We start from the raw sequence: 26729 nt of genomic DNA, 5'->3' as shown, positions 1-26729 counted from the left end.
TTGGGTTGAAAGTGGCACTTGAGCAACACTAGCCAAAGTATTTTTTTTTTTTTGTCTTTTTAATTTTACAGACTAGTATTCGGTTCACAGCTCAGGGTCTGTGGAGCACATTGGCACAGATGAATGAGGAAGTAACACTTGTACATCATCAAATTCTCCCCATCCCTCTACCTTCCTCTACACAAGCCCTCAACACTCAAACACTCCACATTTCACATCCTGCAGATCTCCAAATCTTGTACGGTTACAAGCTTTCCCTGCGGCTCATAAGCATTCCCTCAGGATGGGTTACTTGAAGAGTGAAATTACACAAAACCGTTAAAATAAAAATATATCGACCATAGAGAGGGATGTTAGGGAATAATCGGCAGCTGATCAAACCTTGTTAGGTAATACAAACTTTACTGTATTAGTTAAAAGCAGATTTATATACTAAAAAAAAGGGTTTAACAAGCACTGAGGAGCTGCACATGGTTTTCCTTTTAGCATGTGTCTTAGTGTTCACTAGTATCCGTTTGCGCTTCGGTTGGAAAACAAGAACTTTCTCGCTCACAGGGTTCCCAGACTCCATGTTTCTAGATTTCACAGTTTTTGTTTGAGCCATGGTTCAAGTATATATATATATACAAACAATCACTAAAAACTTTAGAGATTTTTCCGTAGAGGTCAGGCTGTACTTATTGTAACTAGACAAGAGACGAGATAGTAAAACCGTCTGATGACTGACAAACTAATTGATGGATACCTGGGTACCTAAATGGACAAATAAATGGATAAAAAGATGGATCTATGTATGGGCTGACAGACTACTGAAAGGGTTGATAAACTGATGGATGGCTGAAATGAATAGGTGGGTGGATGCAGCTAAAGTATGGCTAGAGATCTGGATGGATGAATGGACAGATTGACAAATGAGTGGATACAAATGGCTCATCAAGTAGACAGCTATATTAGCAGATGGATGCACTCATAAATGGATGGATGATTGAAAGATTGATGGGTCTGTTGGATGAAGGATAAGTGGATTGACGGGTAGATGAATTGGCAGTTGGATGGGCTAATGTTGGCATGGATCAAGAGCAGGTCAAATGGACAGGTTGGTGGATGGAGGGCTGCACTGACAGAAGCGTAATGGATGAAAGGATGGTTGGACAGACTGGCAGAGGGACAGGTTTCATGAATGGATGAACTGATTAGAGGATGGATTAATGTTTGGATGATCAAACTAAGATATATGGGTGAACACAAACTTTGATTTCTGTCTTCTACTTAAAACCCAAAATTTCTCATAATGGAGCTGGAAAAGCTGTTCAGAGAAACGATTTGTTTTTTTCAAAATGTATCTAGGCTTGGAACACAATTATACTAAATTCTAGACTGTGCAGGAACAATATGAGATTATAGAAACAAAAAAGGAAAGTATTTCTATTATTGATGCTAATTTTACACTCTTATTATGAATGGTATCCTAAGGCATAATAGAGAGCATTGCCTGATCTCCTTAAGCACAACCCCTCTTCTATCCAGCCCAGGGCTTTATATTCATTTATATTCAGGCACCTGAAACAGCTGATGGGTAGGTCCAACTCACACACAATCTAAGCTTTTTAAATGCAGGATTGACGACGAGAAACCTCATATCACGTTTACATGTGCACCATGGCTCACGTTGGTATTACGGTTTGTGAGTGCGCCTCTAGCTGTCTATTACGTGTTTGTTCCTAACTAGTTAGATTAAAAGTTTATGATGCTTTTTTTGGTGAGAAACAAAAATGCTTTTAAGTGTCAATCTTAGGAAAAAAAAAAAAAAAAAGACATGTTTGTGTCCTTTTTTGTAGCAGGCTTGCTATGGCACTGGTGTGATTTAAATTGGCACACATCTTCTCTGTTTTTGCTCACACCTTGATGTTTAAAAGGAGTTCAATCCTTCATTCAGGAGGAAAAAAAAACAAATCAACATGGCAAGCTCTGACATAATTTTTCCTGTTTTTCTCAGGTTCCTGCAGACTGCCGCAGTCTTTTTCTGTCCCAACAGGAAGCTCTTGTAAATCCCATTTTGTCAGGATTGCAGGGAGAAACTAGTTAGGGCTTGGATTCCTGTCATCGTTTCACCTCATATCCAACGTTCATCCCAATGTCGAAGCAAAGATGAATCCTTCTGCAGACCGCAGGGGGGATAGGATTATTACAACCACTCTTAACCAGTCACTCTGCAGTGGATTTCCATGGAATGGTGGTCCAATGTTCAGTGGTCGATTTGAACCCACCAATCCAAATGCCTAAACTTGAACAGTTGCTACTTTGGAGTTTAAGCTTGATCCAGACAAAAAACATTTATATATATATAAAAACAAAATAATTATTGGGATGAAGCTCCTCCAGGCATCACAGCCTTAGGATCCGTTCAAAAATAATGAATGTTTAAAGCCCCAAAAAAATAAAAAATAAAATCTTAACAAAAGAAGTTACATTTTGTCTCGAAACTGATTGATTAGCCTTGCTGATTTTTTTTTTTAAAGGTTACTGATATTTCTGTTATTCTATATCTATAGTAAACCAAATAAAATAAAAAGCAAGAAAAATAACTACAAAAATATATACATACACACATTATATATGCATATATGATGCATATATACACACATAATGCTATACATATATACTGCCTTTATATATACATTTACATATTACACATTGATGATCATTTTTTTTGTAACCATGACTGTTGATGCACTTTAATGCCCTTTAGAGGAAGAAAATAAGTTATATTCAATATTTTTTGATGATTTCTTGGTTTAGATTGGACTTTTCATAAAGGTTTTTGTTGTTCTAGAGCCGGATGGGGGAAAAATAAAAATTGTTTGAGAGTCTTCCGCTGGGAGGGATGAAAAGGGCTTTCAAAATGCATTCCCTCGGGTCCAGCCCAGCAGATGAGTCGCATGGGGGCTGCAGAACCAAGGTGGCAGGCAGTGATTGAGGACATCAGGCCGGACATTTGGTTTAATTCCAGATCCGGAGGAAACTGTCCCAGGAGCCGGTGGCCACAGCCATGCCGTCGTTTGTCACTCCTAAGCAGCTCACTCTGTTGTCGTGGCCTGCAAGGACGCCTGGAGGAGAGCGAACACAAAGCAAAGCCGCAAGATGGTCACATAATCTAAAGGTACAATGGAAGAATGAAAAATCTTTACATTTTAACATGTTGCATTAAAAAAACAAGTCAGTTTATTAGGATTTCATCTTACGAACCAACTAAAAAGAAGCGTATAACCATAAAGTGGAGGAACTATCTTAAAAAACAAACAAAAACCTGACATCTGTGACTTATTTATATTCTGCCTCTTTTAGTCAGGTTTTGTCAAATAAAATCCAGTTCAATAAAGTGCCATGAGTTGCCCTCAACTAAATAACTTGAGTGCTTTATCATTTAAAATGCCCAGATAATGTTTTTGCTGACCCAGATTCTGGTGATGCAGTCAGTTCAATGCATGTTATATAAAACAAAGAAGAAAATGAATAAGTCTTCCATTTTATGTCACAGACTGATTTTTAGTCAAAGAACTTTACCCTGCAATATCCACATTAATCTAAATGTCTTTCTTGTAATGGAGGGTCGGGCTGGGAACAATTTTCGGTCAAAAAAACAAATAGCGATGACAGCAGCTTAAAGGAATAGTACACCCAAAACATGATTAGCCTTCATTTTCTACTCACCCCCATGCTGAACAACACTCTGGAGTACTTTTTTGATATCTCAAATGCATCTGGAGATCTGGGAGGCTTCTTGCTGTCTGCTGACATTCAAATAATGGAGGTCTACGGTGCCCGAGACAGAAAGGTCCATAAAAGTCCACAAAAACGTGTCAATATTCCTCCATACTGCTCGTCCAATGTATTCCAAGTGTCCTGAGTGGGTAGCATCCAGAATTTACTCGAAACGAAGTCATTTAGAATGTTTTTAGAGCATAAACAGTAGTGTATAGTATTTCCTGAAAGCGCGCGCCAGCGCGTTCAGGACGCTACGGAAGCCGGCAGACCAAACCAGATGAAAGTGCGCATTCAGCTTCTGCTCTGCCGATAATGCAAGCGTAGAAGAAGAAATGTGCTGTTTACCTGTGCAAAGAAAGAAACAACGAAAGAAAAATGTCTGAGGACTTCAGTGTTGAGGAAGAGCATGAGTTCTTTGCCGAGCTGAATGCGCTGGTTTGGTCTGCCGGCTTCCGTAGGCTCGTGAACGCGCATGTGCGCGCTTTCAGGAAATCCTATACACTACTGTTTATGCTCTAAAAACATTCTAAATGACTTCGTTTCGAGTAAATTCTGGATGCTACCCACTCAGGACACTTGGAATACATTGGACGAGCAGTATGGAGGAATATTGACACGTTTTTGTGGACTTTTATGGACCTTTCTGTCTCGGGCACAATAGACCTCCATTATTTGAATGTCAGCAGACAGCAAGAAGCCTCCCAGATCTCCAGATGCATTTGAGATATCAAAAAAGTACTCCAGAGTTTTGTTCAGCATGGAGGTCAGTAGAAAATGAAGGCTAATCATGTTTTGGGTGTACTATTCCTTTAACACAGAACTCCCACGACCGTCAATTTTGACGGTTCTGAGATTTTAAATGGAAAGAACTTTATTTACATTCATCATATGTTTCTTATGTTAACTGACTTTTCCTGTTTCTATATTTCCCTTCATTTTCACGTAATTTTTTTAATAAAATAAAAACGTAAAAAATAAATATGGTTAATTCTAGCTCGATCTCCCACAGCCGTCATTTTGACGGCTCTATTAGTTGCATTGTAATTTCTTCCCGCGGCTGGTTGACGTTTGGTACTGCTGCCGAGCAATCGACATCCTACCTGGAACTCTTTGGCTAATACGGAAAAAATGGCTTTCAGAAGAAATTTAACTGCGAAACAGGCTTTAGAAATGCTTCAAAATATTGATGATAGTTATTCAGGTTGAGAGGGAGAGACCAATCAGGAGGACTGGGTAGGAAGTGGCTCAGATTGTGACAAAGAGTCCAAGGATGATCGTATCAGTGACCCATCAGGCAATAGTGAAACTTTTGTTCAAGTTTTGGATAGCGCTGCCCACACCTCAGCCGGTACACTCGGTGGCCCAAAAGCCAAACCAGAGCCCATGGTCTGCTATAATCACACACAGGTTGGCATGCCGACCATATGCCCTCCGCAGGGTACAAGCCCCTCCCCTGCTGAAGAGCCGCTTTGGAGAAGCAAAGAAAACAGTGCAGGGTGCTTCAGCATTGCACAAAAAAAACGTATCATATGATGTTTGTTACAAATGTGAAAAGGTCGTCCGGGGAAAATGCGTGGGGTTAAAGTATTTCTGTAAATAAAATTGTAATTTTAAACTTCGAACCTGTGTGGTAAAACAGACCTATTTATTTTACCGATTTATTTTTTATACAAATTTAGACCACAGATAATAATAGCATACAATAGAGCCTTTAAAAATATATATATTTGACCTGATATAAGGTCCACATATCCACAAAGAGTTTATATCGCACACTAGAACCATCTCAGTTGATGACATCATCACTACTAATGCATTCCATCGGGAAAAATGTCACCTGTCAAATTGACGGCCAGTGGGAGTTCTAGTAGGATCAGAATTCTGGGAGTCCCAGTGTTAAATATGTAAAAGCTGGATATTACAGTCCAAATGAGAGCAGAGAGAAAAAGAAAATAAATAGCTATTGGAAATTGATTTTGCTCATTGTTCTGCTTTATTAAGCAGAGAGAGCAGAAACCTCCTGATCAGACGTCATACCTGCTCGGTCGCCTTTTAGAGTGTCCCACACATTGCAGTTGAAGTCATCGTAGCCGGCTAAAAGCAAGCGCCCACTCTTGGAGAAAGCCACAGAGGTGATGCCGCAGATAATGTTGTCGTGGCTGTACATCATCAGCTCCTGGTCGGCACGCAGGTCAAACAGCCTGCAGGTGGCGTCGTCCGAGCCTGTGCCAAACGCATTTCCATTGGGGAAAAACTGCAAGAGTAAAGCAAAACACCAAACGTTACAGCTTTAACAGCTCAGATGACACAATGGTTGACATCTTAAAAAATAAGTTTCTTATTTTGATTAAATAATGTTTGCAGATCTAATATCAGAAAAGAGAACCATCCTCCTAACCAGACGCTATTTGAGAGCCAGGGTTAAGGACTCACACAGACGGCGTTGATGTCAGACACGTGGCCGGTGAACGACTGTCTGCACATGCCGTCACGGATGTCCCACAGCTTGGAGGTGGCATCACAAGCTCCTGACACAAAGGTCTTGTAATCTGGGCTAAGGGACAGGCTCATAACGTCACCAGTGTGGCCGCTGAAGGAGGTGGCTTGCTGGCCCGTCTCTATGTCCCACAATGCACTGCAAGGAAGAAAAAAAAAAATGAGAAGAGAAATATTGTTCTGATAAACCTAACGAAACTTTAAACTTTGCAATTAATCGCAGCTTAAGAATAAAAAACTGTGAAAAGAAGTTTCCAATGGTTAAAGTGTGAAAATAGCTGCGGTGTTAGAAATGTGGGGGCTTCTCACCAGGTGGTGTCGCCAGAGCTGGTTAGTATCTGGTTGTCATCCAAGAAGCGGCAGCAAGACAAATAACCTGAACACAAAACAAGGAATTGGAATCAGAAGTCATTCTTTCTAATCCGATCCTTTGAAGAGCCAAATAAAATTTTTTTTTTTTTAAAACCTAAAAGGTTCATTCCCCAGGTAAACAGAAGGGACATTTCTGAAGGTTTTACAAGCATTTGTGAAATTAATTATCTCAAAGAAAAAACAAAACAATATAGGTTCCCCTACCAGTGTGTCCAGGTAGCTCTCGAGTGACCCGGACGTTGCCCTCTCGGGTCTTCAGGCTGTATATCGAGCAGATGTTGTCCAGACCTCCACAGGCCACGTAGTTCCCAGAGGGGGCGTAGGCGCACGTCATCACCCATGAAGAGCGCAGCGGGATAGCATGCATCTAAGAGTGAACAAAAGTCAGCAAGGGACATTAAACAAGATTTAATCCACAGCCTATTTCTCTAAAGAATTTAGTTTTTGCACAATCTAGTTTTATTGCAATCCCACAATCTTACTGATAAATTAGTTTTATTTATTCTCTGACTAAAATGTTCCTTGAGGTAAATGATGGCAAGAAATCAGGTTTCTGATCTAGGCCTGGTTGTTTGTAGATATTTGTATAATACTTCCTTACTTTCACATGTATGTGAACTTCGATGACATAATTCTATTCTTAATTTGTAGAGTCTAATTTGTATATGGACCCACATTCCCAGCAAATATATATATTTAGTAAACATATTCCACATTGTTTAGGCTCATAGTCAGATACAGTCTGACCTCCAAAGGTTTTCTACGGGGCTGACGTGTCAAACTTACCATCTGCCATAGAAATTATTAGAACATCCAAATTCACTGGTTTAAAGGTGTGACCAAATACTTTTGGCCATATAGTGCATAAAGAACCAACATGCATTCACATTTTCTTTAGAACCCCCTCCCCCACAAAACAAAGAAAACAAGAATTTTAGACAGAAAGGAAAAACAAGACAATTTGCTAATATTTCTGATCAAATGTTTATCAGTTAGCAATTCAAATACCTAAATTGTAATTTCTCTGTGTAAATAAAACTTTTTTTTTTTTTTTTAAATGGGGGGATTCTTTTAATTTTCCCCAAGAAAAATGCTGTACAAAACTGTCCATTTAAAACTGGAGCAAGCCATCACAAGCCACAAACATTTCAGCCAATCCTCACCTTGTTTGTCGTGTAGCTGTCCCAGATGATCAGTTTTCCATCCTGCGAGGCACTGACCAGTAACCTGACAGCAGATGAAGAACATCAGCATGACATTAACTCACGAGTAGATATTTCATCATAATCTAAGCTACATGCACCTAGTTCACTAAAAGCGATGAGAAGCAGCCGCCTTACACTATGTGCTGCCTGAACTATTAAGAGGTTAATCAGCTGTAGAGTCACCACTCCCTGACTGTTCCTGGTCCCACCCTATGTTATATCCACCTTAAGCAGAGATGAGAGTTCAAAAACAAAGGGGGGAAAATTGGTGTGCGGTGGGGGGGTGTAGGGTTAGTTTTAGATGCAGGAACCGCTGGAACCCCTCCCTCCCTTCTCGACGGGGTCCGGGTACAGGAAGTGGCTTAATGGTGCTGCGGTATAATCAAGAGGAGAGCCATCATGCTCAAATGTCATTGGCTGTTTGCAAAACAAACACTGTGCTCACACCTTCAACCACAGACATGTTTTAAGGACTGAGAGCAGCCAGAGATGAGGCCTTTACACATGGAAGTCATTAGCTTCTCATTGTATCCTTAGAGAATATACAAAGGTGGATCAAAATCAATGGGTCTGCACGCTTTTTTAAAGAGACATTTATAACTGATTATTTTTAATGAACCCTGTGTGCAAAGGCCTTTGACCTCAGAGGATTTTTTATTGAAAAATAACAAACAAAAAACATTTACTTGTATTAATTAAATGCGGTTTAAATCCAGATTATATTAGGATAATACACTTGTGGAAAGAAAAGATGCTTTCTATGAGTCAACAATAGTGTACAGCATGCATACACAGTGTAAACTATAATCCTAGCTTTGATTTGTTGCGCCTCTCAGTGCATATTGCAGCAAACTGTGAATAAAGCAGTTTGTAAGAACTAGTTTAGTGAACATTTGCAGCCTGCAGCATCTTGCAATGTTAAATTTGCAAGAAAAATTCTTAGAAGCTGCAGCTCTAATGCAAAAAGCGTTTTTCTGCTTCGGCCAAATATCTTTAATGTGTTCTAAGCGAGGAGCTAAAACAGTGCTGTTGCCTTAATTGTAAAGTGACAGTAAAAGGTGATTATGGGAATATTAGTCATATTAGTAGAGACTGGAGTACGGTAGTAATGGGAGTACGGATAGTTTTACAGCCCCAGACCTGGGACTGTCGTCACTGCCCCAGTGCATTGCATTGATAGAGAAAGAAAGGATCACAAAACACAAAGATTTTATTACTACTGATTTAAAAAAGCCTTTGGTGCCGACATGTGCTCTGCACGGAGCTTAGCTGCACAGAAAAACTTTAATCAGAACTTTTCAATGCTACTTCTACATTGTCTGAATTCTTTGATGGTGCAAACATATACAGACAGAATGACAGATTCTAAAATAATAACAGTCCTCGGGCTTCGTTTATTAGACTTTGGATAAACTCTACACAGATTACACTGGAACCAAAAACAAATTAAAGAAGCAAAAGGAGGTAAGGGAAGGAATCAATTAAACATAACCTAAACAAAAGTTTTACATCCAGTGTAATTTGAATATAAATTTTGCAACCAAAATGGACATTTACATAAGTTTCTAGAAATTGAAGCACGTATAAGAAATCTAATCACCTTGAGTCACTCCCCCAGTGCATTGCATAGATCTTAGCCAGGTGTCCCCTGAGAGTACGTCGCGTCCGCATCTGTATCCGGCCCACTGAGTCCAGACCAGCTGTGATCTGCATAAACACAGGAAGCAGAGAACTAGAGAACCAACCTGATACCGGAAGTGGACACAAGCTGAGGCAGCGAAAACAGGACAGTATATTAACAATAAAGCCGGGACAGATCACCAATGCTCAACAACTTATGTACCAGTTTATGTATAATAGTATAAAATGTGAGATTACATGCATCCTGTTAAAACTTCAAATTTGACTTTATATTAGAATATATGACCCAAACTATAACACAATAATGTTCACAGTTGTTTCATTACAATTTTCAGAGGACCTGAACATAGCTCTAAGATGTTTAGAGAATCTCTTTAAGTTTTCTTTGTTCAGTGATGCTATACAATTAGCATCAGTTATTCACTCTGATGGACACCATTGACCATTTTCTTCCAGAGGCAACTGGTGGTACAGGACTTTATATAGCATTGTCAACAAAGGAAAGTGGGTTGAATACAAAACCAATCAGACTACTTTTAATAGAAAAAAAAAATTGGAAAAGAATTTTCTTTTAACTTCACAATCATGCATTTCTTTGCTTTAGTTTATAATACATTTTTAATAACTTTCAGATCTGTGGTAGTAACACAAATCAATCCAGCAAAGCTAAAGGGAAATGCTCCACCAGTTACCATGGGTACCAATCAATAGGAGCATTAATTCAGGCTGTTAAACTTTATAACTCAAAGTTAGACTTCACCTGAATACATAGAAAAACATTTTATTTCTGAAAATTGTTTGATAACTTTAAACTTCATTGCATATTCCATTTTAAAATATCAGCCGCAGGATTGTACCATCCATTAGCATTTACACTGCTGTACGCTGGTGTTGGTCATTCTTACACATATTGGTGCGATCATTAAAACATGTCCGATATTAATAACCAATGTTTATTTTAATCTAGCTGTTGTTGATCATTGTGATTATAATGCAGTAAAGGATTTTGGGCTTTTAACAGAAGCAATATCAGCACTGTGTTCAGTTACTAAAGGGTAGAGAAATGTATACTGGTTATTGGCCATAAAGGCAATGCTGACATCGTCCAACAACATATCAGTGCATCCTAAGTTCTACATACAGCACACCATCTTCAGTAAAATATTTATCTGTTCACCATTTTTAACCTGTTGAAGGAGTTCGGTCTAACTCTGCTTTTCCAGAATCATCCCCAAAGCTGAACATCTTCAACAGGTGCTGCATGTGCATCTATGCAGAGTTTTGTAGTTTAGGAAATGTGTCAAAGATCAAAAGTGGGAATCTCTTTTTTTTTTTTTTTACTTAAAATTTTTCTTTTAATATTTACTGCGGATGCACCTTAAATCCTTAACACATTTTCCCTGGACATCTTTATCAGCTTATCCAGATTTTGCTGCAGAGTATGCTGGGTTGTTCTTTTTTTTTTTTTTTTTTTTTTAAGCCCGTGTGCACGAAAAAAAACAACAAAAAAGCTTCAAACTTGGCTTTTTTTTTTTTGCTTTGTCTTCTCCATAATCAGACTGCTATATTAAGTAGGAAAGCCATGCTGCATATTTATTCGTGTCTGTCCCTCTCATCTCTCTCTTACTTCCGCTTACTGGGCTGGAGTATGTACATAGAGTAATCCCATCAACTGTAGGGAAAATGTAGCTATAGTCCCACCGGTTTTGGTTCCGATAGCGTTAAAACTTTTGTATAAATATAAATAAGAGTATCCTAGATAGTGGTACTTTGCATTTTATTGGTTATTACTAAGAATTATTACAATTATTTAAGGATGTTGTAAACATAAGAATGGAAAACATTGACCAAATTACTCATAGCGCCTTAATAACCTGCCACAAAATGAAAAGGAATTTGTTATTGTTCAAATTTAGAGGGAATCATACCTGCGACAGAGTGGAATCACTGCAGGCTTTCCTGGCATCCTGCAAGGAGAGATCAACTGTGATTACAATCGTTATCAGGATGGAGAAAGTACATTTGCACTTTAATCATGTTTCTGTCTCGCACTGACAATAAAACATGTATAGAAATGTTCCTTAAAACTATAGCTGTAAAGTATAAGACGTTCAAATGTTAAGAATAATTTTGTAACAAATGGAAACGTTTATTTACCCGGATCTGATTGCGTAGTTGCTCTGCTTCCTGCCGCAACTGTTCCAGCTCGCTCATTGTCCCCGTTAGATGCGTTCAGGACGCACTCCTCTCTAAACACTGGCTAAGTTAAGGAAATACACGTGTGTGCTTGCACACATACACACACACACCCTCACTCACTCACTCACACATACAAACACTTTGCCAGCTGACACCTGCAACACAGAGACAGAAATACTCTTTAAGTTCAACAGGTAGATGGAAAGAATAGCAGCTGAAGACAAAGAGAGGTTTCCTGTTTTGGTTAGGATGGGTTAAGCTCTAAGGCTACAATGCTGCCATCCAGACCCACCAGGGAGGATTTCAGGGACTGGGTGGCAGCTTGGAAGGAGGTCTGTCTCTTCAAACATCCTCACTCTGGTTCAAAAGGCCATCCGAACTGGGCCCCGACCTTTCCTTACTCAATTGGCCTTTTGTGTCGCCGCACTGCGCTGCTGGCATGGCCCACTGCTGAGCGTGCAAGCTCTGAACCACTGTCTGCTAACTGTGTGGGCAGGTCAGCATTGTTTATTAGTCAAAGTGAATAACAGAAGAAGAAACCATTTATGAGTTAGCGTACATTGTGTCAGCATGTCTGTGAGCGTCATATTAAGCATTTATTTGCACATGCATGCTTGTGTATTTCTGCACGAGCAAGTTGCCACTTCCTTTACCTTGGGGAGCATGAATGTGGGTCACAAAGCACTCAGAGATTTCTCTGAGATCTTTGGACAGCCTTTTCTCACAGTAATCCATCATACTGAGATTAAATCTTTTATTTAATCTATAATTCAACCACTGGGACTAACGCAGGCTTTCACATGTCCACAGGAAACCACTTGAACATATTCGCCCTTATTACATAATAATAATCTACTGATACCATTAATAATTCTTAAGATTTTTACCTTGATAAGCTAATTTAATTATTCCTCCATCGTGTCAAATTACCCTGCTCAGCGCGTTCAGCTGACCATGACTGATGCCGCTCTGACGCAAGCTGGTGGGAGGAGCTTAGCAGCAGCCCGCCTCAGATGTGTCTCTGCTCTAAAACAGCCATCTATCTGTTATACTACACGCCTCCATAGGCTGACGCACCACAGAGGGCTCCTTGTGCTTCAAATGGGACATTAGAGATCAACTCACACAGGTTTTTTGTTTTTTTTTTAATATAATAATGGCAATTATTTTGACATCAGTCAAAATGATCCCGGATATGCGCTTCTGATTTTGGATGAATCTTGTAGCCAAAATTTTAGTGGTATTTTTTTTCTCCTCTCCCTCTATTTACATGATAAAAATAACACAAAGACAGCATACGTTACAAAAGTTCCAATTTAGACTTTTATTAACAAATCAAACTAAATGAAAATGGATAGCTATTGGGGGCACTTTATTATACAGCTCTATACTTAATGTATACTTTTTCTGTAGCTGTGCAATTTGAGGCACAGAACAAGAAAAATCAAGACAAGAATATGGTGCATTGCTTGGGGAAAGGATGACGAAGGCAGAGCGTAGCGTACGAGAGCTGTCCATTGTTTGGAATGTGCCCACCAGCTATGGCTGATGGGTATATGCCACACAATCAGACGTGGGACTCTGCGACACCAGCAGGAGCTTTAACTTCTCTGTAATCAAAAACTTTAAATGGATCCATCCTGATTATATCAAGACTTTTAAAACATTTATTTAACCTTTATTTTACCAGGAAGAGTCCCACTGAGATTAAAACCTCTTTGTCAAGGGAGTCCTGGCCAAGAGGCAGCAAAAAGTACATTATACTTACACAACAGCACAATTAAACAACAATTACAATTTAAGGGGGCTTTTCCAAACACTTTAGAGTGTTTAATGTTATAGATTCAGCTACTTTCCCTTTTTGTTATAATTGAAAGTATCTAGGTTGATTCACTTTAAGTAAATTTGTCAAGTAGAACATATTAATACAATCCTTCCTGCAAATGATAAAGATCCTGCCCCCAACAAAATCGTAGTTTAGTGACAGAGTCCCTTTTCCTTAATGAATAATGAAGATCATTAATCATACATTGATTATTAATACAGTAGTTCAAGAAAAGTTAAAAAACAATCCACTGAACTTTATTTCCAAGTTGGAAGACGTTTCACTTCACATCCAGGAAGCTTTTTCAATTCCAAAAACTAACTTTTTTGGAATGACTATGACCTGGATGACTGAAAACCTGACCAGCATATTAATACAGTAGGTTTATCATTATGTATAATTTATAACAATGACACTCTGCCTTTATTTACAAAACCTGCATAACAAAAACAGTTTGTAGGTTAAAATAAACAGACAAAAACAGTTGATAGTCTTTTACTTCATGTTCTGACGTGCAGATTCTGACTGATTACTATAAAACATAAGACATGCTGCAAGTTTTCTTTAAACAAAAGTTAAAAAAAATCTAACAGAGAATTAGGATATTACATTATACCCAACTATTATTTGATAAAAAGTTTATAGAAAGTTTATCAAAGTAGAGCATGTAAGCTGGTAGATTTCTAGAAAAAGATGGACTGTCTCCTCATTTAATATGCATAAAAGGAACCTTAATGCATCTCTCCCTGTTGGAGAGGATTTAAATGGGAGATCTACCAGTTCTGACTTCATATTTCGTTAGTTAAAGGCATGCAAAGTGTGTAAACTGTCAATTTCTACCTCATCAAAGTTAAAAAGTGGGAAGAACAGGAAAGAGGAAAACGCAAAGAAATATCTAACACTATTTACTGTCATAGAGGTAAATTATTTTAGTTTGGTTTTGGAAGTTGACTGATGAGTATCGATTCCACTTAATTTCCCAAATTGTTAATGTTAACATTCATTCAGAAGGGCTGTGATGAAGCCAGACATGCAGAAAATTACCACTAATATCAAACAGAAACAAAAATGAAATCAATTTAAAAAAGAAAAAATAGTTTTTCTTGACTGTTTAAATATATATATATATTTCAAATTAGCCTTTATTTAAGCATGATAGTCTCACTAATATTAATGAACCTCTTATGTTTTGAAATATTCTTCACTTTAGCCTTTTTCTAATTACATCATAACTATTTCTCTTATTTTTATTTATTTTGCATTAAAACATGGCCGTCTAGCGACAGTAACCACTTTCTCCTCTCAATCATCAAAATAATATCAAACATTGGCCAATATTAAATAGAGATAGACAGAAATGTCGGCCAGACCTTTTTTTCTTGTATTGGTATCGGACACATGCAGGCGTTCTCAGATTCATCGGCACATTCAGCAGCCATGCCTTGAGATCACATGCAGAGCACACATTGCTGGTCTGTTTGATTTGTTAATTAATGTTTAACATGTAAATGTCATAATTGTGTCTTTTTTTCATGTAAATAGAGAAAGAAATAACAATATTGGTGTTTAAGAAAAAAAAAAGTAAAGAAAAAACAAAACTGCGTCAATCGATCTATAATATTTACCAGGAGCTAGAAATCCCCATCCTTTGAATGGACCCTTGGTGCTAAACTATTCAACATGCCTCCCTTTGCTGTATGATATGACTGTATGACCATATAAGCCTTTATTATGAGTTGATAAAACTACTGATTTGTTTTTAGATTTTTTTTTTACGATTTAAAACAAAAATCAGTGGAACAAGAAGATTTAGAGTTCAATCTTAACCCTATTTGAACGTAACCTTTCAAAAGAGGGCAGCTGTACCGCCAACCTTGCTTAGTTTGATAGAGAGGTGGAAAGGCTATTTTCTTCCTCCGCCAACATCTCCCAGAATGCTGTGCAGCTACACACTGGATTCAGTGAATATATAAAACAGTCTATAGGACATGTTTAATATTGATATCGATCGGGTATTTATTAAAATGCTACAGAAATATGCAAAGCTCTAAAAATCATAATAAAGTATTTAAATAGAAGGATGATGTCTTTGATTTACATAATTTGGTGGTTATGCTTACCGGCATGTCGGTAGTGGTCAAAGGATGACGAATAAACAATTTAAGAAATATGTAATTTGTAAATAGAAATATTTCCATACATAGTTTGGTATTTAAAGGTTTTTCTATTCAATATAAAGAAAATTTGGTCAACTTGGTCCGTAGTTCAGAAGTAAAACAGAAAAGAGCAAAGAGAGTGAGAGAAAAAATATAACATTTTAATCATGCTTTTCTAACCCCACCCCTCCCCTGTATTTTTTTAATAAACAGTTTATATATATATATATATTTTTTTTTTTTTTTTCTCTCTCTGGGGAAAAAAAGCCCCAAAGAGTCTCTTCAATAAGGGATAGAACGTTAAAAATGTTCATCTAATCTTTCCTTTGTTGCCTAAGAAGTAAACCTACTCTATTTCAATGTCATAACATGTGAACCTCGTTCACCTGACAGAAGCATTTGGAGAATGGAGGAAACAATCAACAAAATTCCAGTAAGGCGAAAAAGGGATGCAACTTCCGTCTGCTTAACCTATTGATGCCTTTTATCGCATCAACATCAACAACTGGAAACTGAAAGAGTTTGCCCAAGCAATAGGTATTTTTTTTTATTGAGAACACTGACCACATTTTATTCATAATTAACCTGCTTCAATTAAACATTTCCCTGCAATTATATTAAACAAAACACTTTTTAATCCATAGTGCAGCCTTAATGTAGGTGTGCAGATGAATAAGAATGATTAGGATTACAGTTTTAGGTCTTGTTTCTCCAGTTTGCTTCCACACCAGTAAGATAGACTGAATTAATGAAGCAGCCATGTTTACAACCATATAACCTAAATAGGTGAAATGCATTTATATCTGAAATAGAGACCAACATTTCAAAAGAAAGGATCCCATTACTGCAGTTTTCTTAACTAGTCGCTGCACACTACTGGTCAGCTGGCTAAAAGAAGGGTCTTACCCCTCAATTACTCAATTTCCCATTAGATTTTAAAGTACCGCCTCTAATCAATAAACCTGCAGCCCAATCTAAAATCTTGTGTTATAAACATATATGAGTAAATATGAGCAAATTGTTGCACTTAAAGATGAAGAAATGCTTTTTAAAAAGAAAAAAAACCCACGTTTATATTTACTCACCATTTCAATTACTAAATCAACCGTTTCCCCCACCGTTTTTGCTTAAATGAATTTCTTATGATAATCTATCAAATAGTTTCAAATCAAATGCGAAATTTGACACATTCAGCTTTAGATCTTACCTAAACTAGTTACCACTTGTTGATGGCATGATGAAACCAGCAGACGAAATTATTCACTATTACTTCACGGTTTCACACTCAGAGAGGCAGACACCCAACCACAGACTGAAAAACTGAAAGTCGAATTATATTAAGAGACTGTGCGACATTATTGTGTGATAGTTTTATTATGATTATTATTATTCTGGGCTGCTGGAGTGGAGATGCGTCTGTGAAGCAGGCAGGGCCCCCGTCACACCACCAGCTGATACTGATAAGCAGGCGGACTGGCATGAGTATTAATAACTAGAAAACTGACAAATGTCACGCAGAGGTTTTTGTAAGAGAGAAAAGAAACAAGTAAATAGAACAGTGTTAAGAATTGGGGTAAAGGATACGCAAATACTAGTGAAAAGTAGTGAGTCGCTGATAGTTTCCGCCCTACAGGCGGTAAAAGGCCGCGTTCGGCTAGCTGTGGATTTGTAGGCAGTGGAAAGGAGGGGAAAACACACATCAAAAACACCGCTAACTGTTATTGCAAGAGCCGCAACTATTTCACGGTTCTGGACGTGTGTGAACTCCACTTAGGTCGCAAAAGCAAAAACAATAATAGAAAAATAACAATACTACTATAAATCCCGTTTTAACAAAAAACAGGAAATAGCCCTAAAAACACTGACAAGACACAGGCAACCAAAATACCCAAAGACGAGACTGCACGTCCTCACCTGAAAAAGAGGCGTTCTGGTTCGGTCCGGTTCCTCCAGTCTGTGTAGCACTAATATGTTTTCACACGACAACCATTGCCTCAGATGGGGGGAGAGGAACCGCGTTAATTTCCACACGATATAATCCGCTTTTAGGGGTCAGAAGGGAGCAGCCGCTCGGATCGGATTTGACTGAAATTTTCACCAAGCAGGCTAATCACCACACCCATGAAAGTGGGAACATGGCAACAGCCTACTCCAAGGGGTGCACGCTAGTTGACGTTGCCATGTTGAATTAGTTTAATCACACTAAACACTTATTCTACCTTTAAATGTGTTTAAACTTAGGTTAATATAAAAAAACGGCATCTGAGAGGGATGTTGTAGCTTGCTAAACATGCTTCGGAAATATGTGCAACGTTTTGTGTTCCCTCCCAGTAAAATGGTACATTCTGCCAGCCCCTCTACACTGAGGAAACCGAGTGGGATACAGGAAACAAACAGACATGTAGAAGGTTTTTTTTTTTTTTTTTTTTATTCAAGAAATTAATAGAGTAGAACCAGTGCTTCTAATGTTTACTAGTTGATTTATGTAAATATAACTTAAAACAAAATCCATCAAAAGGAAACCACATGTAAACATGTCAAGCACTTGTTTTTAAAAATATTTATAGTGTATGACTTTTCACTTTCTGGCACAAAATGGGACATTTCTTAAAGGATTTCTTAAAGCATAGAAGAAATACCTGATATTGCAAAAACTTTTTAATGCGTCTGAGTTAATAACACCAGACTGATTGGCTCCTGCCCCCAAGCAAGCAGAATAACTGTTTTGAATTCAGTCATAAAACTATACTAACATAGTCAAATCTTAATTTATTTATGCAAAACTATAACAAAAGTCCTATTTTCATTTATTTTAGCTCTATTTGAATAAACTACGTCTCAGAAACTCTGACAAACCGAAAGAAATATAAGCAACATCTTGCATTTTGATATTATTCATTCGATTGGTCTAAACACATTTCCTTTCAGTAAACTGTCATCAATAATGAAATTATTTGAAATCCCTAGCATGTTTTAACTGTAAAAGAATCAAAAGTAAGTATTTGAACCAGAGTTTCACTCTAATGAGGATGTTAATAATAATGCAAAAATTACTGTATTCACTGTAAAAGTGAATAAAAGATATCTTGCATTTTATCATTTGATGGATATCCTGTGATGGACTGGTGACCTGTCCAGGGTGTACCCCGCCTCTCGCCCATAGACAGTTGTAGATAGGCACCAGCACCCCTCGCGACCCCGTTTGGGATAAGCGTGAAGGGAAATGGATGGATCATTTGAAATCATTAACATATTTGGAGGTACAGCGGGTCTAATGTTGTCTGAACTCATACTACTTTAGCTCACCCAAACAACCTCTATATTTCTGACATCTGAGAGATTGGATTTCCCTGCCCAATTTCTTCCCACTGGTGTTATTGAAATGATGCTGATGATTGCCTTCTGCCTTCTGTGATGTCACCAAAGGCACCTGAATGTTGATGCTTGTATATAAAAGTTGTTTCAACTTAATTATGCCCCAATTTAAGACCAATAGAAAACCCAAAGCGACATCAATAGAGAATAAAAGTGACACTTTCAAATAAGAGGATTATATAAAAAAAGATTAAATGATTAATAAAATGGAAACAAATGTCGGAAATGTAACAAATAATGTTTAGATAAAACCTTCCAAGACCATGATTTTTTTTTTTCCATCTTGATTTAAAGCATCTGAAGTTTTTATTTTTTTACATCTTTTGAGAGTTAATTCCAGATTTTCGAAGCATACAAACTAAATGCTGCTTCTTCATGTTTGGTTCTGGCTCTAGCTATGCAAAGTACTTTAAAACCAGAAGACCTGAGAGGTCTGGGGGCTTGATACACCGTAAGAAAGTCTGTAATGTATTCTGGTATTAAGCCATTTTGAGATTTATTGCAAGAAGCATCCTCGATCCGCTGCAGTCTTATCGACATTTTTAGACAGACCTATGAAAACAGCGCTGCTACTGAAGATGAACACAATAATTCTTTTCTCTAGCTCCTGCTAAGGCGTTAGTCCTTTAATCGTGGATATGTTCTTTATGTGATAGGACAGCTTTGCAGTTTTACAAAGGCAGTCTTTAATGTAGATTACTATAGGTAAAAAAAGTTTGTCCTTTTTGAATCCCAGCAACAACAGACTCAAATGAAAATGGTAATGGTCACCATTAAATAAAAAGATAATTATTCAATCAAATGTAAATATTTTCAATTTCAAAGATTTGTTTTATTAAAAGGTTATTTTTTTGTCACCCTAGATTTATCAGTTTAATTTAATTTGGAAAGACATAAAAAAGCATTTAGAAATGTACTTTTGTTTTTATTAATACAGCTAATATTTCTGCCTAAAACCACCTTCACAACTCACCGAATATATAAGCCTGCTAATTTGCAAATGAAAGCTGGGTATATCTAAGGGCTTTTAGCTTCTGTTTACTAGGCATTTCTCCTTCTCCCTATTGAGACAGTCAGGTACAGTAAAGGTTTAAAGAGGATCCAAATGCAGAAACTGAAGCTGAAGTGGTTTGTAGCAGATTTAATAATAAAAACGTGGAAAATGATGCAAAAATCCCCAAATAACAAAATACAGAATTACAAAAATAACAAAGGACATCAGGGCAAACACACACAAGGAGCCAAGAAACAATGAGGAACCAGCAGAAAGTGACTGAACAGGAGTATATAAGGGGACTGACACAAGAGAGCAACAGAGGGTAAACAGGAAATACATAAGAACACAAATACAACCAGAAAACAACTCAAAATGTAAATGAAACCAAATAAAACTGAAAAAGAAAACTTAAACGGAGCAAAATCATGACAGTTAGACACGAGGCTACAATAATCTGACACTCCCTCATCGTTAACATTCAGGTTGGGACAAATTTGAATGTTCTCATCTGAGCCCTCATTATTTGGAAAGTGTTTTTGGATTTGGAATATAGAACAGTCACAACTGTAATTTAGATAGGAAGAAACATTTTTTTTATTTTTATAATTTGCATATGTTTTGTAATAAATTGTATATTATTGGCAGCAAGAAAACTAAAATATATAACTAATAAGTTAAACATAATGTAACTTTCATTTACTTTTTTTGAAAAAAAAAAAAAAGCAATGGCTTGTGTCTTTTAGTAAAACTGATTTAAATTTTTACTCACGTTTAGTTTTAAATCTAAAACTGTTTCCATTAAGCACAATTTCTTTCTATATTAAACGCTTTAGAAGTTTAGACTTACATCAAATCAAAAATCTAAAAACCCATTTCAGGATTAAAAATAGAAAAAAAGAAATGAACAACTGTTTTAATTCACTCAAGCGTTGTTATTCCAGTAGCTACTTAATAACAAAGACTTAAACTTAAACATCATCAATTAGTTAGCTTTACAATAACATCCAAAACATGCAAATGTCTAATTCTGCATTGTGCCAGGAGACAGCTGTGCCACTGCGTGCTTAGCCTGCAGTAGGCTCATTCAAAAGGATCTCTCTCTCCTTCCATTAGAACAGGATGAATTTTTCATGGGGCCAATGAAAGGGAGCAGTGGGATAGGCTTTCCATATCTCTGCACGAGCCATAATCAATGGAGGGAGGATGAAAGTTTCACCAGCTCTTGGTTTCCTTTGGGAGAGGCATGGGGTCAGATTAAGTCTAATTGAATTCACTTTCACAGCAGTGGTTTAGGTGTGACTTACCAATTTAGCCCTAAACAGATTATGAGGATTAGAATTAACATGATAGCAAAAGATTATGTCAGAGTGAGGTTACCAATAATGCCGCTTGGATTATCTTCATTTATTATTTCTATTGCAGATATCAACTGTGAAATCTAGGAAATGAATTACTTAATAAAACGAGAAAACAACACGGTGAGTATTCTGCTCCAGTAAGCGGAATAAGAGTGAATATCATCAGCCAGCTGAGTGTCACAGTCAGCAAAAGCGTCTCCTTGGCCAATCAGGTCCCCTGTTTCATTGCTTGGCAACCAAAAGGGAAGGAGGTAGGGCAAAATGACAATGTAAAAATAGCACATCAATAGCCAAAGAAAGGCAAATACGTCAGCGAAGGCTATAAATAGCACAGTAGAGCCCATAATGTGCATTGTATACAGTGACCTATCTGTGATGTTGCTTTCATGTATGACATTTTATTTTCATGGATGCAAATTCAGCTTCAAATGCACACAAGGAGTAGACTTGGTAACACACAGAAGCAGTATTGTGAATAAATGAGATAATTTGAATATTATGGCTGTTTTTACGGTTCATAGGAAACAGCTCTCGTTTTTCTCGTGAGAAGTTCTTCCCAACGCGGTCAACAGGTTTCTACAGCAGCCCACTACTTCTGAGATTTTTTTGCATAGATGCAAAAAAGGAAAATACTCTTTTGAATGAATTAACAGTAGTTCTACCTGCAAATAGGATTTGCAAGTCAAAAAGGACTTTAAGGATTAGTGGTGCACATGAATAAGCACATGATATCTGTTTTCTTTGTATATTATTTGCTAAATGCTGTAAAATGTATTAAATTATTGCGAAGGCCATACATTTACATATAAAATTAAAACTGTACAACAAACTAATCACCCAACTAGAGTTCAGACCAAATTTTGGGTCACAAATGTGAGGATTCCTGCACGTGGGTGATCAAATCAAAGATACGTATGTGGGATGTGAAGATTTTTTCTGTATTATTTTATTCACTTATGTCCTTTTTTTTTTTTTTTTTTAAATATACACACATGGCCACACTGCCTGGAGGCCCATATGTAATACTTACAGCGTATCAAAAGCAATTAAAAGGTGGAGCAAGAGTAGAACCTTAAAAGGCTTTATCTGGGCCGTCTTATCCACCAGACATCTCTTGGGGAGGCTGGTTGTTGCTAGAGTAACCATCAGAAATGGCAACTGACGTCAAGAAGGTAGGAGAAATACCAGGGAGAGCCGGAGCTGCTATGCATTATGGATTATCGAAAAAAGGCCGCTCTTGAAGAGTGCAAAGTGACTTAAAATATGCGTGCCTTGCTGAGTTTGCTACCTTGTCTCCTCTTAATTTTCTCTTTGATGAGGAAAATGGATGATGACAGCTAGAGATATGTTTTTTCCTGAGAATCAGCCCTTTAACTAGGTCTAACTTAAGTTGTACATTTTATGTCAAATGCTGCTGAGTAGCTTTTTCATAGAAGAAATAATTCCCTACTCTCCATTAGGGTTAAATAATGAATAATCTTTTTAGTGCATTTTTAAAAGAACTTCATAACTGACTTTTTTTTACGCTTAAACGTGACCCAAATAATTATCCTTTTTTCTTACACCACTAAAGATGCTAACTTTACTGTTGTGAAGTTCTATAAATTAGAAAAAAAATTAAATGGGCAGCAAATCAACTGCAGTACAAAAAAAAAAAAAAAACTACAAAAATATATTTTATAGTCTGCTACTTTGTAATAGTACTTCTTAGGTTTAGAGAGGTTCTAAGGCTGTTAGAAAAAAACACCAGTAGAGATAGGCAACAAGATTTTACAAACTATATTTAGAACATTACATGTTACCTATTGTGCTGTAAGATGTAAAATAGGTCAGAGAAAAGGCTAATAATTATATTTTTTTCATAATTATTTTCCCTTTGTTTGATCTTCAGCCATATTTAAGGCAGCCTTTTGATTATTTATGTCTTATGACCCTTAATATTCCTTAAATACACTGTTTCTATGGTTGTGAAAAATTGTTTGAGATCTGAGCATAAAATACGTTTTAATGCATGTAATGTTTTCCAGCTATACAGACAAAACTTTACAACTGACAATTATGTTTCCACAGCTAAAAAGCAACTTTAAATGACTGACAGTATACTTGACTGTTAATTAGCATTAACATATAGAACTTACTGCTTTTCAGCTGCATCAGTCCCAGCATCCATGACACCCTGACCTTTCTTTCTTACATAAAACCAAACACACTTTCACTTTTCCAACATAATCCGTTCTACAACACACAGTAATTTAGCAACATCAATAATGGAAATATAAATGTATAAGATCTAATTAGCAGTTTATTTTATATTTATCCCAATCTTGAGGTGTATGGTGCCAAAATCCACTGAAACTGCTCTCTTTGGGTTCTAAAGGCCATGTTTTGATTGTTCTTTTATCAATGAATTATGTAGCTTAGGTCTGTACAGTGTATATATATATATATATATATATATATATATATATATATATATATATATATATATATATATATATATATATATATACGATCCTGAATAAACAGGATCCATGTATATATACGATCCTGAATAAACAATGGATAAGCCAGGTTTTTTAAAAACACCATAATGTCGCTTTTAATTTGTAACAAATGATTACCTAAAAATCAAATACTAACTTTAGTGTGAAACGTCATACATGATGTACAATTAGTTTTTTATTCCCAAACATAGAGCCAGTTTCCAGTGACCCAAAATGCAAAAAGGTTTAGGTAGATTCAATAAAGGTGCAAGAAAACATGAATTTCTAAATTATTTCAAAACTTTTTTTTTTTCAATCCATTAATTCCAAAGTATGCTCTGGTCTTTCTGGGAGAGTTTAAAGCAAAGACGAATGATGAATAATGAATAACTCACTGTTTGAGTGAATTGAGTGGCATATTTTGTCTATAATATAATACTGTATTTTGATGTGTAAGTCAATCCTGGGCTCTATAACAAATGCTTTCTAGGCAAGGACTACCTCTGCGCTTTTTCTGAGGGGCGTTTATTTTAATAAATAATAAAAATACTACAGACTACTTTCACTCTAGGTTTAGTTTTTGAGTAATCTGTAAATTTAAGACAAAGCTACATTTTCACTTCTAAATGGAAACAGCGATAAATGTGTGAAAGAAAATTTGACCCTTTAAAAAAAAAAAAAAAAAACATGCCGCAAAACATTTAAAAAAAAAAATTAAACTCTCAGAATTTCTCATGAATACCTCATATTAGCACTTTAAGCTGCAGAGGAAATGTACACAGTGAAGAAGTGAGAATATTTCCAACTAGGGGAATCCCAAGTGCTTTAGTAAAATCGTAGACCAACAAGGTTTGAGTTTCCTAAGAAGTGAATCTCAAGACCTATGCATAGAGGGAATAAATTTAGAGGAAGTATGGAACAGCCTAGTAGGCTAATGCCACCCTTTTCAAATCACTGCTGCACCATTATGAGATGATCATTAATTTATTATCATGGGCACATAATTATTTTTGCTTGACATTTTGGCGCACCACAGGTTCTGAACATGGGATAAGAGTAAGGTAATACCCCTTAGCTGCCTGATAACCAAACCCAGGCCCTAATAATGCCTAAAACTACATAGTAACTGAGGTTTAATTTGGCAGATTCTGCACACACTCCCTTCTAATATAATTAAACGTTTCGTACAGAAAACATCTTTTATACAAATGTTTTTGTATAAGGCTATGGCACAACAGATGAGATGGCTTAAATCTCACGCCCTGTAGAGGAACAGAACTGAAAACCTAAAGATTTCAAAAACAGTTGAAGCTTTTCTACCTTTTTGCTGAGAAGATGAGACACAGAGGAAGTGGACTGCATATGTCCTGAATAACATGGACTGGGAGTCACACACAGTGGCTGTGGTTTCGCTTCTTCTTTTCAGCACTGAGCGTTGTGGATGCTGCCTGGAGAGGCTGTAAATAAGTGGAGAGCAAGAGCAGAGCTGGAGTATGAGTGGAGAGCAGCTGAGTGGGAGGGTGAGGAAACTGAGGGAGGGAGGTGGGACATGAGGAGTGGAACTGGAGTAGTATCTTTATTAAAGAGACAGAGCTGATTTATTCCATTCTACTAAATAATATATTATCTCAATAATGGGCTAGGTACATTTTAGTCCTGTTAATAGATGTGAAATTTTCTCCTAATCAGCATTTTATCTTAAAGATTGAACTTATCTTGGGCAACGTGTAAAAAAAAAAAAAATGTTATGGTAAATTAATCAAATATAAATAGAGGCCATAAAACATATGTACATTTACTGTCATGCTTTATCCCTGCTGGCGTCATGAGGGGTGCTGGTGCCTCTCGAGCTGTCAATGGGTGAGAAGTTGGGTACACCCTGGACAGGTGGCCAGTCTAACGCAGGGCAACACAGAGACAAACAGGAAAAACAACCATTCACTTTCACACTTAAGGAGAATTTAGAGAAGCCAATTAACCTAACAGTCATTTTTTATGGTGGGAGGAAACCAGAGTACCCAGAAAGGACCCAGGAATGCTCAGGGAGAACATACAAACTCCATGCAGAAAGACCCCGGGCCGGGAATCGAACCCGGAACCTTCTTGATGCAAGTGAGCAGCCCCAACCATAAAACATATTTTTTACTATTTATTTCCTTTAAAATCAACTATATGTACATTACAGAGGGGAGTAGTAACAAGTTTAATTTACTCAGTTACATTTAGTGAAGAAATGTTTAAGAAATAAATGTAATTTTAGTAATTATACTTCAGGGTAGTTTTTAATTTTGCATTAGTATTCTTGAGTCTATAACTCTTACTCAAGTACATTTACTTTACCCACCATAAGAAATAGGGGCAATTCAGAGATCAGGGAAAATACCATTAATCTGTCAATTATTTTTTCGAATAATCAAGTAATAGTTACCGTATATAATATGTTTCATTAACAAGGTAACAAAAAATGGCTCCTTAAAGAAGACTTTTTATATTAAACCAGGTAAAACTAAAAATTTTCCACTTGAGTTCTGGATAGAGCATATTGACAGACAAAAAAAGCTTTTATTTTTTTTAAATCTTAAATGCAAAATGTTTATTTTTTTCTTTTACAATTTTAAAACAATTACTTCTCTATGTGGGTTGCTCTGCCAGCTAAAGGCATCTTTGAGAGTCTCTATACTCCAGTTAATGATTATTCGATTACTTAATTAGTTAATGATTGTTTCAATAATCGATTAATAATGATTAATCTCATTGTTTCCTCGCTATACTGTATACAGTACATACTTTTAGAATTGTTTATTTTAAGCTCATGCAGAAAATTAGATTTTAAGTGTTTTAAATACACACTTGTAAT

General features: G+C 36.8%; 1 protein-coding gene across 2 annotated transcripts; it reads right to left on the bottom strand.

The window, feature by feature from the left end:
* Positions 1–40: 40 nt before the first annotated feature.
* Positions 41–25342, bottom strand: LOC119774612 (guanine nucleotide-binding protein subunit beta-4). Of its 2 annotated transcripts, none has more exons than XM_038272166.1 (10): positions 17574–17794; positions 11637–11833; positions 11408–11446; positions 9439–9545; positions 7797–7860; positions 6838–7000; positions 6571–6637; positions 6199–6400; positions 5803–6019; positions 41–3107 (listed from the first exon to the last, which is right to left on the bottom strand). In XM_038272166.1, the coding sequence occupies exons 2-10, from the start codon at positions 11691–11693 to the stop codon at positions 3001–3003; spliced, it is 1023 nt and encodes a 340-aa protein (XP_038128094.1). In that variant the 5' UTR covers positions 11694–11833; positions 17574–17794; the 3' UTR covers positions 41–3000. The 2 variants fall into 2 exon arrangements, with proteins under 2 accessions (XP_038128094.1, XP_038128093.1); XM_038272165.1 differs by lacking the exon at positions 17574–17794 and adding an exon at positions 25193–25342 and having other exon boundaries at positions 2971–3107.
* Positions 25343–26729: the final 1387 nt, after the last annotated feature.

The sequence above is a fragment of the Cyprinodon tularosa genome, unplaced genomic scaffold, assembly GCF_016077235.1.
Source record: "Cyprinodon tularosa strain WSP-4 unplaced genomic scaffold, ASM1607723v1 ctg82, whole genome shotgun sequence".
In the NCBI taxonomy this organism is placed as follows: domain Eukaryota; kingdom Metazoa; phylum Chordata; class Actinopteri; order Cyprinodontiformes; family Cyprinodontidae; genus Cyprinodon; species Cyprinodon tularosa.
Note: the sequence above shows the minus strand (reverse complement) of the source record. Positions and strands in the feature narration are given on the sequence as shown.

What these genes read in the sequence shown, in the direction of transcription:
- LOC119774612 (XM_038272165.1), bottom strand. Translation starts at nt 11,693, where the DNA reads ATGAGCGAGCTGGAACAGTTGCGGCAGGAAGCAGAGCAACTACGCAAT. An exon ending in ACAGCTACACGACAAACAAG is followed by an intron (nt 7,001 to 7,796) that starts GTGAGGATTGGC and finishes GTTCACTCTTAG; the next exon opens with ATGCATGCTATCCCGCTGCG. An exon ending in AGAGCTACCTGGACACACTG is followed by an intron (nt 6,638 to 6,837) that starts GTAGGGGAACCT and finishes TTTTGTGTTCAG; the next exon opens with GTTATTTGTCTTGCTGCCGC.